This window comes from Lepidochelys kempii, chromosome 24, assembly GCF_965140285.1.
Source record: "Lepidochelys kempii isolate rLepKem1 chromosome 24, rLepKem1.hap1, whole genome shotgun sequence".
NCBI lineage: Eukaryota > Metazoa > Chordata > Testudines > Cheloniidae > Lepidochelys > Lepidochelys kempii.
This window is the reverse complement of record NC_136403.1, coordinates 5475946-5490924: the sequence shown is the minus strand read 5'-3', so window position 1 is coordinate 5490924 and position 14979 is coordinate 5475946. Positions and strand designations below refer to the sequence as shown.

At 54.1% G+C, this 14979-nt stretch overlaps 1 protein-coding gene across 4 annotated transcripts in view; it reads right to left on the bottom strand.

Moving 5' to 3' along the window:
- Positions 1 to 14979, bottom strand: part of ARHGEF2 (Rho/Rac guanine nucleotide exchange factor 2) — a 130381-nt gene that overhangs the window by 44117 nt on the left and 71285 nt on the right. The window contains exon 1 of one of the 4 annotated variants that reach the window (XM_073322501.2): positions 13946 to 14281. The exons of the other annotated variants lie outside the window; for them this stretch is intronic. Within the exon in view, the coding sequence (XP_073178602.1) occupies positions 13946 to 14008 (63 nt within the window). The 5' untranslated portion in view covers positions 14009 to 14281. Of the gene's footprint in view, positions 1 to 13945; positions 14282 to 14979 lie in introns of those variants that run through there. 4 annotated transcript variants of the gene reach the window in all.

Genomic DNA, 14979 nt, shown 5'->3' with positions numbered 1-14979 from the left:
GGGGTGGAGAGGAAGAAGAGGCATCCAACCCTGGGAGCCCACGAGCGCTGTTTTCACTGTATACAGAAACACCCTCCCCCTCCCGCACACACACACAAACACAGAAATGTGTATACAGCTGCTCTTCTGTAATACAAGCCACAGATAGAGCCACTCGGTCCCCTCCCCTGTTGCTGGATTCAGTTCTGCTTTGTGTTCCCCAAGACACTGATTTGATAAGCCCAGCAACGGAGGGGTCACGGTTGCTGGAAAGTAGGCATTTTCCTGACAGCTCTCCTCCGATAAACAGATGGTGTTTCCTTCTCCTAGCCAGGTTAGTCCCTGGGGGGGGGGGGTGGGAAATGAAGAGCACAGCTTAGATTATCAGACAGAATGGGGGTCATAAACCCTGTACTTCTCCTGCCTTCCAACCACCATTCAGACACAGCGACTGACTGACTGCCAGACTCACCGATGGTGCAAAGAGCAGCTGAGATGACACAGAGGAATCACACCTATTTACCTGACCTTGCTTTGGTCCAACAGAGCTGACAACCTGGGTGCCGGGAGAAGAGAAGTGGCAGGTAACCCAGCACGAGTTTTTGGCTGGGGTGAAGAGAGGAAAATGGACTAGATCTTGTCCCTGCAGCAGGGCTGACTCAATCCACTTGGTTCCCCATCCACCAACCATCCATATTCAACTCCTGTCTCTTGCATATACACCCCCCAACACGCACTGTGCCCCCTTCAGAGATTCCCATTGGATACAAACACCGGGGCCAAGGCAGACAGCTATGCTAAGAGGACAGGAATGTGACTGGGCTGGGTGGAAGGTTAAAACAGCTCTGCAGGGAGGAGGAAGATCTCCCCCTCCACACGCAGGGCATGCGGTCCTGCATAGCAATGCAACATCTGGTTAAAGTCATACACCCCCAAGATGCATCAGGAAGGGGGGGGGGGGGGGGGAGAGAACACCGCAGGGGATTTAGCCGAGAGGTGGGGGAAGGGGCCGTGGAGACAGTTCTTAGAGTGGGGGACGGTACCAGGCAGGGATCGCTTGGCTGGCTCTACACGGGAGAGCGCTTTAAGGGGAGAGTTGCCCGTTTTCACGCAGCACTCCCAGCCTTGGTCCGAGGGGGGCAATGGGAGGACAACGGGGTGCTGGGTGAACCCCCCTGCTGTTTGCTTTGTACGATTCCTCGGCTCCAAGCACAAAGCAGCAATGGCCAAGTGGGGCATCGCTGCTGGGCGCCACAGGGCCGGACATCCACCACGAGTCACCCCACGCTGCGCCAAGAGATCAGCGCTGCAGAGCTAAGCCAATAGGTCGGGCTTGGTGTGCGGGCGGTGGCCTGCGAGATACAGGAGGTCAGAGTAGAGGATCTGGTCCCTTCTGACTCTAATAGGATTCAGAGCCCTTTTCTCTTCCTCCCGGGCACGCCCATACAGCAGCTGATTGGGTGCCAGGCTGTTGCCCGCTCTACCCCACAGCCTCCCCCAGGCAGGCACGTCATCCTCACGCAGCCGGGGGCGTCCAGCTGGAGAGATCCCCCAGGGGACAGGACAGGAGCAAGCGCCCACCAGAAAGAAGCTGCACACCCAGCCTGTAAATCAACAGCCTACTTTGCACCAGAGGCCCATAGGCTAGGGAGGCACGGCCCAGGCAGAAAGGAACTCACCCACTCTCCGCAGAGCAGCCTCTCTGCCCCGCAGCCATCACTGAACGGGGAGCAGAAACAGCAGAGCCCCGAAACAGGGGAGCAGAAACAGCAGAGGCCTGGTCCAGAGAGCCCCGAACCACAAAGCATCCTCCCCTGGTGACTGGCAACAGGGGCTCCCTGCCAGCTGGAGAAGCTGCCAGGCTAGGAACAGGGCGGGTGGCAGGGGCCCTGGGCACATCATCAAGCCATTGTCCTGGGATTTATTTGTTCCTGGCACTGTTGTTTCTCTTTTTTTTTTTTTTATTTAAAGGGACCCCCACCGCACACATGCAGGCTGGGCTTAAATGGAAAGGGACCCACTTTGGGGGCCAGGGCTTCTAATTCTTGCATTACCATCCCCACAAGTGAAACTGCCCCCAGACACAAATTGGGGGTAATTTATCCTCACGGAGCCAGGCTCAGCTAATCTGGAGTTACCCCCCCTAGATTGCTGGCCTCGGTCACTCTGTTCCTGTGCTGGGGCAGCAGGGGCATTAAGACAACATATTCCATAGTCATGCAGGACCCTGCCCCAGCATAAAATTACAGCAACCCCAGGGTTGCCCTAGTTTACGCTCTGGTGCCTCATGGACCCTGGGAAGCAGATAATACCTACAGCACAGCGCACCCTGGCCACACCCCCATCATCTGCCGGGGCAAAGTCCTTACCCCAGCTCTACGCTGCGCAGGAAGGATTCTCAAGGGGCTGTTTCCATCAGATTTAAGGCCCCTTCATGCTGCCAGAGGGCAGCAGGAAAATGAGGCCCAATGGATTTACCGCAAATTCACAGTGGCGTAACAGAGATCAGAATCCAGCTCCCTTCCCCCTGGTGGAAAATCCCGGCGGCAGGAGGACTAGAAAGGCAACCCTCACCCTTGGGAGCAGAGACAGGGCTGGGAATCCATATTGAGAAGCCAGGTATGAGCCCCGTACATAAAACGAACTCTTCCACGCCGCATCTGGAAAGCAGAGATTTGCACGCCTTGCTCGGCAAACTCGATCCATCATTAAAAGCTACCGATAAGAGAAATTCCATGGCATGCAAGAGACCAGAATCTCTGCCCAGCTTCAGAGCTCTCAGGATTTCAAAGGATGAAAAACCTGCTTCCCTGAAAGACACCATCCTTGGAAAACAACAATCTCTGCAGTAGCCCCAGAAATCCTCAGCCGCAGGGCATGCCGGGGGACGTTATCTTGTTCTGAAGTTCTCTAGCCCCTTCCGTCAAAGGATCTCAAAGCACTTCACAAACACCAATGCATCTACCTGGGAGATGAGGCAGACGATATTGACCCATCTGGCAGATGCTAACAACACTTCCCTACATTACAGGTGTGTGTGAGGAGGATACAACACATTAAAGATTGTGCGGTGCCCGATACAGTGGTGATGGGACCCGTCAATACTTCAGATTAAGAGATGGGGTTGCCCGTACAAATCCAGATGAGGGATTGGCCTGCACAAGTTTATGGCACCTTTATACCGGCATCCCCAGTAGGGATGGTAAACAAACAACCCCCCCACCCCAAAAATCAGGCCCCTAACCAAAGTTGTTATCTTGGTTCACCAAAAAAAAAAAAAAGGGATTTAGAGCTGGTCCAAACCAGCAGGGTTTCCCCTTTTTTCCCATTGAAAAAGAATTTAAACAAAACAGGGCATGGAAGACGATCTCAATGTTCCACAAAAACATCAATTTCTTTGACATTTGGGGGGGGGGGGTGACAGGGGAGGAGAAAGAGATTTAAGACACGCTTTTTTTTTAAACTGGAAAAAGGTGAGGGAAGGTTCCTTTTATTATTAAAATGTGGTCCTTCCCCCCCGCCACACAAAGTTTAATTTAAAAATCAAAAACCAGTTGTATGGGGGGGGGAGGGGGGAATCTTTTCCCTACAAAAAGTATTTTTGTGGAATATCCTCACTCTCTCCTCTGAGTGCCAGGGATAGAACCCCTTTGGCTGCTCAGCGGGAACGAGTTTGCAAGGTCTCAGCCAGTTTCGGAAGCATCTATCATTGAACCAACAGTAACAATCAGCTCGGACCAAGCCCCCTCACGGAGTCTGATCGCAGAATCAGTTCTCCATGCTCCAGTCACCCGGAATGTACAGTCACCGCTTAGCAGTGAGTAAGAGGCCTGCAGCACCTTCCCAGCAGCCAGTGGTTTTTGTTCCAGACAGAAAAAACAGGATCCTCCTCTTGCTTATGTGAGAGAGACCCAGTTCTCTAGAATAATAATCCCTCGCTCGTAGACGTCTCCTCAGCACATCTACAAAGGAGGTCAGTGTCATTATCACCATTTTACAGAGGGGGAAACTGAGGCACAGAGTGGGAAAGTGACTTGCCCAAGTTCACCCAGCAGGTTAGTGGCAGGGCAGAGAACAGAACCCTGATCTTCCGAGTCCCTGTCCTGTGTTCCATCCACTAGGCCACATTGCCTCCTCAAGACTTACTTGAGACACAAACTTCAAGGGTCTGACCGTAAGCAGTCATTCAGGGTCCCCCCAGAACAGGGTTATGTGGGCAATTCTTCGCTTCTGCTTAGGTTGCTGTGCAGGGGTTAAGCAGCTGCCCCGTTCCACCCCAGAAGGGATTGTATTTCAGCAGCAGTTAGAGCACTCCCTGTAGAGCATTGCTGTATGGATTTTAATCGCCGCTCTGCTCTTCCCCAGAAGCAGCTGCACTGCAGCAATGGAGACAGTTCGTCTATCAGTCCAGAAGGCTGCTTATTCCCACCTCGTGATGGCACAGGCTGGCTGCAACATCAGCATGGCAAAGTGGGGGTGGCTATAACATGAAAGGAGGAATAAGCACCAGGAGTGGGTGAAATCCCTAAAAGGCAAATAATAAAGATTTTACTCCTCTTGAGGGATTTTAAACATTTATATTACAGTAGGAACTGCCACGTTGGGAGCCTCAGCATGACATATCAAGAGGATAGTCCTTGCTCCAAACAGCTCACCCTGCGAGACCAACTCCCCCCGCGAGTCCAGCAGCATCTCTGTTTTACAGACAGGAAAGCAGAGTCAGAGGCGGGGGAGGCCCCTTGCTTACATCTGGAGCACCGCAGGCATCCTGACTCCCAGGCTTCAGCTAGACACTTCTTCCTCCAAGCGGGGAGAAGATCAGGTTATGCAGAGCCAAATGGGTGCAAAGCCGAACCCCTGGCCAGGTTTGCCAGGAGGGGCTGGACACCTGGCTCCATGCCCCAAAGCTGCTCATTCGAATCCCCCTCCTCAGCGATCCTTCCCTCACCCCTGCTGCTCTTAAGAGGGCTGGGGGAGAAAGCAACAGGACCTAGTCCACCCCGCACCCTCCGAAACTGTCTTCTTCCTCATGCCATGTGCTCTCCTCCAGGCCCCGCATGCACGGTTAAACCGCTACCGACAGACAACTATGGAATCAAAGCCAGCAGCCAGCCTCCAGCCCTGGGATGGATAGATCCTTCTCTGCCACATACAATCCACAGGCAGCTGGCTGCCGGGCCCTCTCTGTCAGCTCTCTTCCCCGCGACTAGCAGAACTTTGTAGCTATTTCACGCTTCTGGGTTCCGCCCGTGCTACTGGGAAAGGAGCCAGCCAGGCGAGGCTGGAGACTTCGGTGCACTGGTGATCAGAGATTTTCCACTCACTTTCTCACTGCTCCCAAATTCCGGCGCCGAGCTGATCGCAGCCTTCGTAACTCAGCTAAATAAAGAAACACTCACCCAATCAGAGGGGGTTTTTTGGCTCTGGTTTGGGGTTAACACCGTGAAGTTTATACCCAGCTCCCTCAGAAGAGGGAAATGATTCAGCCCATGCGGCCTGAGCATTTGGGTTTGTAATGAAACTTGTAAGCGGGGCGCTTTGGCGGGTTTGAGGTCAGGTGGTTAAAGCAGGGTTCTGTTTTACAGGGTTGTTCATGGTAGCAAGACTCACAAGCGTAAGTGTCTACAAGGTCAGGAGAGCTTGGAATATGGCCCAGGGATATTGACTCCCTGGCTCCTGCTCTAGCCACTACACCTCGCTCCCCTTCCTAGCTCTACTTCAACTACTAGACAACACTGCCTGACAACTCTACCACTAACTAAAATGCACGGAAAGCTTGCCCCTCACCCCGAACCTTAAAAACAACAGGGTTGTGGGAAGTTGGACTACTGGGATCTATCCCCAGTTCTGAGAGGAGAGTATGATTTTGTAACAGGTGTGGGGGGAGCAGAGATCAAGACTCCACACAAACCTCCAGTGCAAGCTTTCACCTCCGTGCCTCAGTTTACCCATTTGTACAATGGGGGAAATCACACACACACACTCCAGCATTGTGATGGTTAATTCATCTGTCTCAGTGCCTTGGATGAAAGAGGCAAAGGGAGCAGAGATCACTGAGGGTCTGAAAGCTGTGGGCACAGGGGTCGGGTACAGATCAGAGACCGAACGGTGAGGGGCAAGAACTCCGGACTGGAACAAACACTAAGGGAGGTGGAGAGGGAGGACAAGGACTGACAGTCTCTGCAGCCATTTGTCTCTCTGAACAATAGCTCAGGCCGTGCTGTGACCTCTTGGCCGTTCCAGGCACACATGGGACTGGGCAGACATTTCGAGTGAGAAGCAGCCACCTCGGCAGGACAGAGCCACCACGCTGAGAACAGAAGTCACTCGCTGCCTCTTTTCTATCCCTAGCTCTGACCTCCATGGGCGCTATGGGTGTTCAGCCTCTCTGGAAGCCAGCTGCTGTGAGTGCCCGGCAACCCAGCCAACCCCACGTTAGCAGCCGCGTCTGAAAAAAATCCAGCCCGTGGTGCCTCAGTTTCCCTCTCCTCAAGCTGAAAGCAGAGTTGCGAGTGCTGAACTTGGCTTGGTGAAGTGCAGCGGAGCGTGGGCAGGATCATCGCTCGGGGGCAGCAGGTGAGCAGTTGCAGGTTTGGCTGGCAGACAAGCCCAACTGGACAGATCAGCATCCCTGGATTATTATAGTGCCCAGAGCCCAACTTGGAGAAACAAATTCCACAGGTTCCAACTGATCTGATTCAGTGTATAATACAATAGCCAGAGGCGGCTGGAGCAGAGGAGACGCATACTGGGGAGGCAGAGAGGCAAATGCAAGGGGTGAGCAGCGCCCGTGGAGTGGCTAGGAGACTGGGAGCCTGGACACCTGGTTCTGATTCCCACTCTTGAGGAAGTGCAGTACAGTGGCAAGATCAGGTGACTAGGAGTCAACCTAGTTTCTAGGTTCCCATCTCCAAGGCCTGATCTCAGACACCAACAGGCTGCTGTTACCTTGAATAGAGCTACCGGACTAATCCTGTTCAGCAAAGCGCAGGGGGAGGTGTGAGACAGGTAGGAGGCGGCAAGACATTCAACCCACTTCACCTCCTCAGTCTCGCAACACCCTGGCGGGGGACCGGGCGGGTTTCCTCTTGCCCATTAGGTGTCAGGATGCGGGCGACTCCGAACGTGCTGGTACATTTCCACAGCTCTCGCTTGTGTCATCCTGCCCCTGGGAAGCCGTTCCGGGGCGCAGTCATCCGAACAAAGCACAGCTCGTGCACACAAGGGGCACGCGTGTCTTGCCTCCTTCCTGCATCCAGCTGTGGGCTGAATGAGGCCCTACCTATTCAGCCCAGCTAGGGGAGACCGCGCGGTCTAGAGCTCTGGACTGGGTTCTACTCCCAGCTCTGCCACTGGGTAACTCTGGGCAAGTCATTGAGCCCCTGCTTCTCCTCCCACCTGTAGTCTTGTAGATTGTGCTTTGGGGCAGGGGCGGTCTCTCACCAGGTGCACGTACAGCACCTAACGCAATGGGCCCAGATGTCAGCTGGGGCCCTCTTGGGGCTGCTGTAATATAAGCCATAAAGAGCAGCAAATTATTCGGCTGGTTGTCCCCAGAGTAAGCAGCCCTCATGGTCAAGACTGAGGCTCATCCAATATCATGCAGGGAGTCAGGGGCACAAGAGGAGCCTCCAGTTGAATCATAGAATATCAGGGTTGGAAGGGACCTCAGGAGGTCATGTAGTCCAACCCCCTGCTCAAAGCAGGACCAGTCCCCAATGTTTACCCCAGATCCCTAAATGGCCCCCTCAAGGACTGAACTCACAACTCTGGGTTTATCAGGCCAATGCTCAAACAGTTCATCAGGGCCACAGATCTGATTGTCCTTTCAAGAGCTTCAGGTTTTCACAGGGTGGGGTGGAGGCCCCCAGGTAACCTTTTGGTTTTGACAAATAAAAAATTTCTAAAAAAAAAAAAGTGTTGAAAAAAAGTTGGATGGAAACTTTGACCCCCTCTAGTCCTGATTTTCAGAAGGGCGCCTGTCAAACACCTTCTGAAATCAGGCCTGATCTGCCAATGAAAGTTGCACTCCTAGCTATAGTGGTTAGGGGTGGGATTGTTTTTTTTTTTTAAATGAACACAGGTATCCTGGTACAAGCCCTCGCGCTGATGTAAACCAGCACACGTTAAGCAGTGCAGCCTGTGTATAGACCAGGACTGAGGTGTCTCAAGCTAGTCCCCCCACCCCAAAAGTCACTAGTCCCCTTTGGAAAAATCTTAGCCACGTTTCACTTTTTAACCCATCAGTTGTCACAGCCAAGCTCCCCTCTCCCTGCCCCCATGCCGCTACAGGCAACACCCTCCAATAGCAACCCAGCATGGAGCAGGGGGAAATCCACTGCCACAAAACGTTAACCTCCAGCTTCGAAGGAGTTAACAGGAAGAGACAAAGAGGGTCAGAAAAAGCTAGAAACAAATGAACCTCCATGGCTGGCTCCCTACTTTAGCAAATCCCAAAGGAGGAGGCGTCTGCTGCTCGAGAGAGCCCATCTTCCCCCAAAGAGGTGTCAGATCCTTCAGCCTTTATCCATGCAACAAGAACCGGCCATAGCCATTTCAAAGGGGGCCATTGTTCCAGAGGTAGGGACAGGTGGTCTCTCTGCACAACTTGACTGGCCGGTAAGCCAACCGGAGCATAATGACAACAGCCGGGATGCGAGACGCTGCTGACAGATCTCAATATTCCTCGCCATTTCAGGGTTGTTTATTCATGGATTTTAACCAGTGGGACCAGTATAGTGGAGCAGCAGCTCTGCTGGGAAGATTGAGAGTTGCTTACTGCCCTAAAATCCACACACCACCTCAGATTGTCTTGCAAATTACTGTGCCTCATGGGGATCCGGTGGAGGGTTAGCGGACCAAATTTTGGGTGTCTCAAACAAGTGGCTCTGAGATAAAGCTCCCCTAAAAATCACGTGACAGCGTCTAGCCTGACCAGTGTATAGCACAAGCCAGAGAACCCACCCCAGTGATTCCTGCAGGCAGGTGGGTTTTTAAGATCCTATTTCTAGCGATGGGACCAAACTGCAATTTGTAAGTTACAGCTGAAGCTGATCAAACAGAGGCAGTGCTGCGGACTCCCAAGACTTATTGGGAGTCTTGCAATTGACAGTGACTTTTTTTTTCTTAAAGCCCCAGCTCCTGGAGTCAAGTGATGATGCAAGAATCTCAGCATTTGTTTAAAAAAGGGAAAAGTTTCTAGACTGCAAAGAAAACTTGAAAACATAATCACTCAAACCTGAAGTCCAATAAAAAAAAAAAAGACACCCCTCTTTTAAAAGAGAGAGAGAACCTTATGATTTTTAAATGAAGTCTCACAACTTTGGGGGGCTTGAAATGTTTTGGGTCAGTAATAGGGTGCATGCTTCCAGTGCCTAGCACACCAGGGCTCTGGTCTCAGTTGGCCACTGAAATAATACCAATGAATAACAAGTTTCCCCCCCCGCAATTTAGATTATTTCACCCCCTCTCCAGAGGATATTTTGCTCCTTATCACCTTCCCCAGACATGCCTGTAACACAACAGCACAGCCGCTCTCCAGTTCCACTCCCGGCAGAACAAAGCAATCTTTCAAATGCCCAGTTCCTTCCTCCCCTTAACTTTGCAACAAAAGATGCCCTCAAACCCAAACACGCAGGGAGACGCCGGCAGAGTTTAAGGGGCGGGAGATCAAGCCAAGGCAGAGTTTGACCAGCAGTACAACGAGCTCCTTTCAGACAGGAGATGAAAGCAGGGGTGCTAGCCTCCGAATCACAGGTTCCCCATTCAGCCCTCATGACTTCACCTTTCCAGCAAGACCCCAGCTCACAACAGCCCCTTTATGCCAGATGCGCGACGGTGCCGGTTGACGCAAAAGGCCCGGTATGGAATAAACAAGGCTGAGCCAGCATCGCCCGCCCCCCCATTCACAAGTCAGGGCCCTCCCCTTGCCCCAAAGTCATGAGATTGAATTTGAAAACCAGGAGATTTTGAAAACAGTAATAAGGCAGGGATACTTTTATTTGCCCTCTAGAGTCTGAGAATTGGGGGGGGGGGTGAGAAGAGTGTCAAATTTTCAAGCTTTGCTCTGCAACCATGAGAGACAGAAACTCATGGGGGGGGGGAGATTTTAAATGAAAACAGAGATTCAGGTATATTTCACATGATTCCAGGAGCTGGGGATTTAAGGACACACACCAAATACCAAGTGACTTGGGATAAAATCATGGGAGTTGCTAACACTGGTCCACCTCCTGCATTCCATCCATTTCTGAGTCAAAGCTGTTTCCAGCCCTCACTTTCTACTGTGCCCAGTTTCTCCCACGGTGGGACTTTCCCACAGGGTCCAGATCCACAAAGTGTTGGTTTGTGCCTCAGTTTCTCTATCTGTGGAATGTGTGCAGAAGATGCAGTTAGCAGCGGTTCTCTTCTCCTCCCTCCCCCCCCCCCCCCGGAGTGGTTCCCCCATGGCCCATTCCCAAAAGTGTCATGGCCCCATGTTCAAACCTTCCACCATCCTGGATCCAGGACCAGACCCTTGTTCTTCCAAATCCTGGCAAATTCATTTGTCCAAGGTCATTTTCAGGCACTTCTGGGAGCAACCTCAGGAGCCTCTGGTGCCCAGTGTGTCTGCTCGGAAGCCAGACCTCCCAGGAGGTGTGGCGTTCCTCATCCCCCTCTCTACCTGTTCTTGGAAGACCCTGCTCAGCCAAAAACCGAGGACTCTCGCTAGCAGAAGAGAGAGGGTGGGTGCACTTGGCAGGGCGGATTGAGGGGAGTTGGCAGAGATGCATGGGGAGATCCCAGACCCGGGCCACCAACACCTCTTGCAAGGCAGCTCCCCGTGGCTTTGAGTGGGGGCAACTATTTTAAAGACCGTGACAGCTGCTGGCAGCAGCCTGCAAGCAGGGAGCGGGAGCCAGGAGGGGAAGGTGGCAGCTCTCCAAGTGCCTGGGATCCGTCATTCCCACTGCAGCTCTGCCCTCCACCAGGCCTCATGGGAGAGGAGATGCATTCAGCCCCCAATGGGATGTGGCAAGCAGGGCCGCTGATGAAATCCTCTGACATGCAAACCACCACTTCCCCCCCCCTCTTGCATCCCAAGACGCAGCCGCTCATGACCAGCCCGCCTCTACCAGACCCTGAGAAAGCTCCACCTCAGCGTTTTCTTCCCAACGTGCACCGAGGGCTGCTACATATGAACGTCCCGTCAGGAGCCGGCCAGCAACAAAAAATCCTCCCCTGCACGGCTAAGAACTCTGACCGCAAGGCGGGATTGTCCCTGGGAACTTCAGCGTTAAAAGGCACCCGGTGAATGCTCTCCTGGAAATGCCATTTGAGGGTAGCGGTTGTAGGTTCTTAGCCCCCATGCAGGCCAGCCACCAGAGGGGGACACAGAGCAACACCAGTTTGTAGTTAAGCCTGAACCCCGGTGACACACAGATAGAGAAACTGAGGCACGAAGGAGGCTGGACACCTAAGAGGACACAGTGAGGCAGTGGCTGAACTGAGAACAGGACCCAGTCGTCCTGACTCCCACGCCTCTGTTCTAACCATGCTGGAATCAGGAAGAGAACCCAGGTGTCCCTGGTGCCCAGGCCCCAGTTCTCACAACTAAGATACATCCCCCTCCCAGAGCCAGGAATAGAACCCAGGAGTCCAGATACTGATGTCTTAACCACAACTCCAATCCATCTATCGCCCACCAGGGCCTGCCAATCACGGGACTCAACGCGGCTGGCAGAGCAGTCAGCCACCTGTGCCAAGCGCAAGCACCAATCTGCCCCTCCGAGAGACACGAGCATCCTGCCAGTCTGCCGGGTGCAGCGTTTCCCCCCTGCCTGTTCTCATGGCACCAGCTGGGGCCTCAAAGCTTCCCATCAGCCAGAAGCCAACAAAAACACGGCTGCTCTGGGTTTCGAGATACCAAGGTCTCATTTCATCAGGCCAGCTCTTGCCACATGAGCGGGCAAGGGAAGGGACGTGCCCCCCCCCCAACTGAGCTACAGTTCTCTTCTCAGTCTCCTTAGCACTGTAGCAGCTGGGGATTAGCAGGGAGACCTCCTCTCAGTGGCATTTCTCAGGTAGCCCCCCACCCCCACCCCAGCTCATCTGCCACTATCCTAAGCTTCCAGAGCAGAGATGTACCCGGAACCAAAACCCTGGTTCCAAGCATCATCATGAGATGGGCTTAGTGACTCTGTGCCACCTTGGGAGAGGGGCTGCAGCTCGGTGCCTCAGTTTCCCCCACCTGAAAAAGGAGGGGGAATCATTCTTCCTGTCAACCACCCTTTGTCTATTTGGCAAGGACAGCACCAAGCACAATGGGGGCCCGATTCTAGAGCCTGTGGGTGCTACTGTAATAATAAATCAGAAGTCTGATCTTCCTTTACACCAAGGTCCCTTTACACTTCCAGCAGAAGGAACTGGTAAATTACACCACGCTGAGGCCTCTTAACTGCCAGATTGGTGTAAAGGGACCCTGGTATAAAAGGAGATCAGGCCCAAAAGCATGGGGAAGCCTGGAATCTGAATCAAGACCTGAACCCATCTCTAGTTTGGAGACAAACTAGAAGGACAAAGCTTATTATGAAATCACATGTGCTGGCTCCTTTCCTTTCTCCATGCCCCAGTGTTTGCAATGATCCCCTATTTCACTGGCGGATTGCTCGGATCTCATCCTGTGCAACCCCCTAGGCCTGCTGGCAAAGGGGGCCTTGGAAGGCTGGACAATAGCATCGTTTTAAGCTCAACGCTATTTTAACCACCATGCTGGGAGCATCACATGGCTACGGAAAGGAAACCACTTCATTGTGCCTGGCCGAGCTGATAAATTGCCCCACGCGGCAGCAGCTCCGGTGTCACCCCTGGGGTATAAATACAGGCGCGGGGTGGGGGAAGCAACAAGAAAGCGGCGGTGGGTGGGTAGAAAAGGGGGGTACAAAAATCCCCTTCTCAACGGCATCATATAGTTACACTGCTTCCCGGGACGCTACCCTGGGTGGGGGGTGCAATCTCTGGGTTTCTCTTTACAATGCTCTACCGGTTCTTCTTGTTGACTGGGGGGCGAAGCGGGGGGGATTTAAATACACGAAATCACCCCTTGCCATGAATATGGCACATACATGAAATCCCTCCCTGCCCCCAACTCGGAACCAGCACCCGGGCTCCGAGTTCACAGATCCAATGGGAACCCCCACCCCGAATCCAGATCCCGGCTGATGGATCTGGCACCGCCCCCCCCCCCCCCCCCCACACACACACAGAAACACTTGGTAAGTTTTCTTTTTTTAAAACAGCTCAGTCTTTGGGGTTCCCCAGCTCAACCCTTTGCAGGCACCTTCTCCCCAGCCTAAGTGGTTTTGCAGATGCCTGCTTAATAGGAACCAGCCACGGGGGCCCTTCAGATACAGATTACTCCCCCCCCCCCCCCCCGCCCTCCAGCCCCAGGGAAGGGAGAGCTCAAACCAGACAGCGGCCGAGCCACAAAGAGCGGAGACAGCCAGAGTCTCTCTCCACACGCCAGTAAAGTTCTCCCCCTGCCCAAGGCTTGGGATTCCCCCGCTCCCCTAATGGCCGAGAGACCCCAGCGAGCGGCTGGCCAGCCCAGGGGCGGGGTGGGGGGGAGGTTTCTCTCCATCACAGCCCCCCACACACCCACCCCCAGCCCTCCAGAGCTGAAGGCAGGGGACAAAATGCCATCTGCGTGCGTGCGTGAAGTGGGTCCTTAGGCGATTCTGGAGAGACTGATCTGAAACCGGGGGGTGGGGGAGAGAGACCATTTCTCCTCCCTCCCCCCCTCGGGCTTTGGGGGAAGGCTTCAAATAAAGGATTCAACTTTCAGAGCGGGCGAAGGAAGACTTAGAAGGGAAACAGCTGCCCCCCTCCCTCCCAGACCCTGCGCCCCAAACAGCTGCCCCCAGCGCCCCCACCCCCACCCCCAAATATTGCCGAGATGCTTTTCCCGCAAAGGGGTGGGGGCACCGACCTTCCACGCGATGTCCTTTGTACGGTCAGTCCTGGTCCTGGCCAGCGATTGGATCCGAGACATAGTCCGGCGCCCCAGGCTCGGGAAAGCCGGGCCCGCGGGGGATTTGCCCGCCGCACCCCGGAGCGGAGCGGAGCGGAGCGTTCACACGGCCGGCGCTAGCGGCAGGGACCCCAGCGAACGCCTCAGCCCGGCTCCGGCGCAGGAAGTCAAAGAGCAACCGAGCTGGAAGGGCAGCTCGATTATTCAAATCAGTCTCCTCCTCTCTCCGGAGCCCGGCTGGGGCCAGCGCCCACCCATCTCCGAGCAGCCCCGGAGAGGCCGAGCCTCCCACGGGGGGAGGGGTGTGTGGGGCGGGGGGGGGGGCTGCTGGGGACTGGCGGTGGGGCGGGAATCCCCCATCAGGGGTTACCGAAACTGTCTCGCTTGAGTTGATCTTTGTGAGGGCGAGGGAGGAGCCCAGTCCCTGAACTCTGCCCCGGGCAAACAGAATCAGAGCTGGGCTTTAGGGGGCAGCTCCCTCGGGATCTGAGGCCACCAGGGGCGAGCGGAGGGTTGCCAACCCCCTCTGGACTCTCTAGGAATTCAAGATTAATCTTTAAAAGTTTATGTCGTGTGATGAAACCGCCAGGAAGACATCCAACCCAAACTGCACCCCCTGGCTGCGCTTGTTTACTTCTTATTGTTTTTGTTTCTAGCGGGGTCTTCCCTTCTTCAGGGCTTCATTTGTCATGAGAGAGGTGCCCGGGCTCAAGCGATTTTGTTTTAGCTTCATCACTGATGCAGCAAGTCCCCAGAGGTGCTGGAGCCCTGAACGGCCAAGCCTAGGAGTGGGGGGGCTATGAACTGCCAAGCCTAGGAGTGGGGGGGCCTGCCACAAAGCACTGCCAATCATACCATTCCTGGGGTTTAAGCCTTGAAAAGGGGGCTTAAAACAACACACACAACCACACACCCTCCCCAGATCCACCACACACCCCAGCTCTTTAGTTTAGACCCAGACCTGGATTGAAACAGCAGCTTCCAATCTCTGC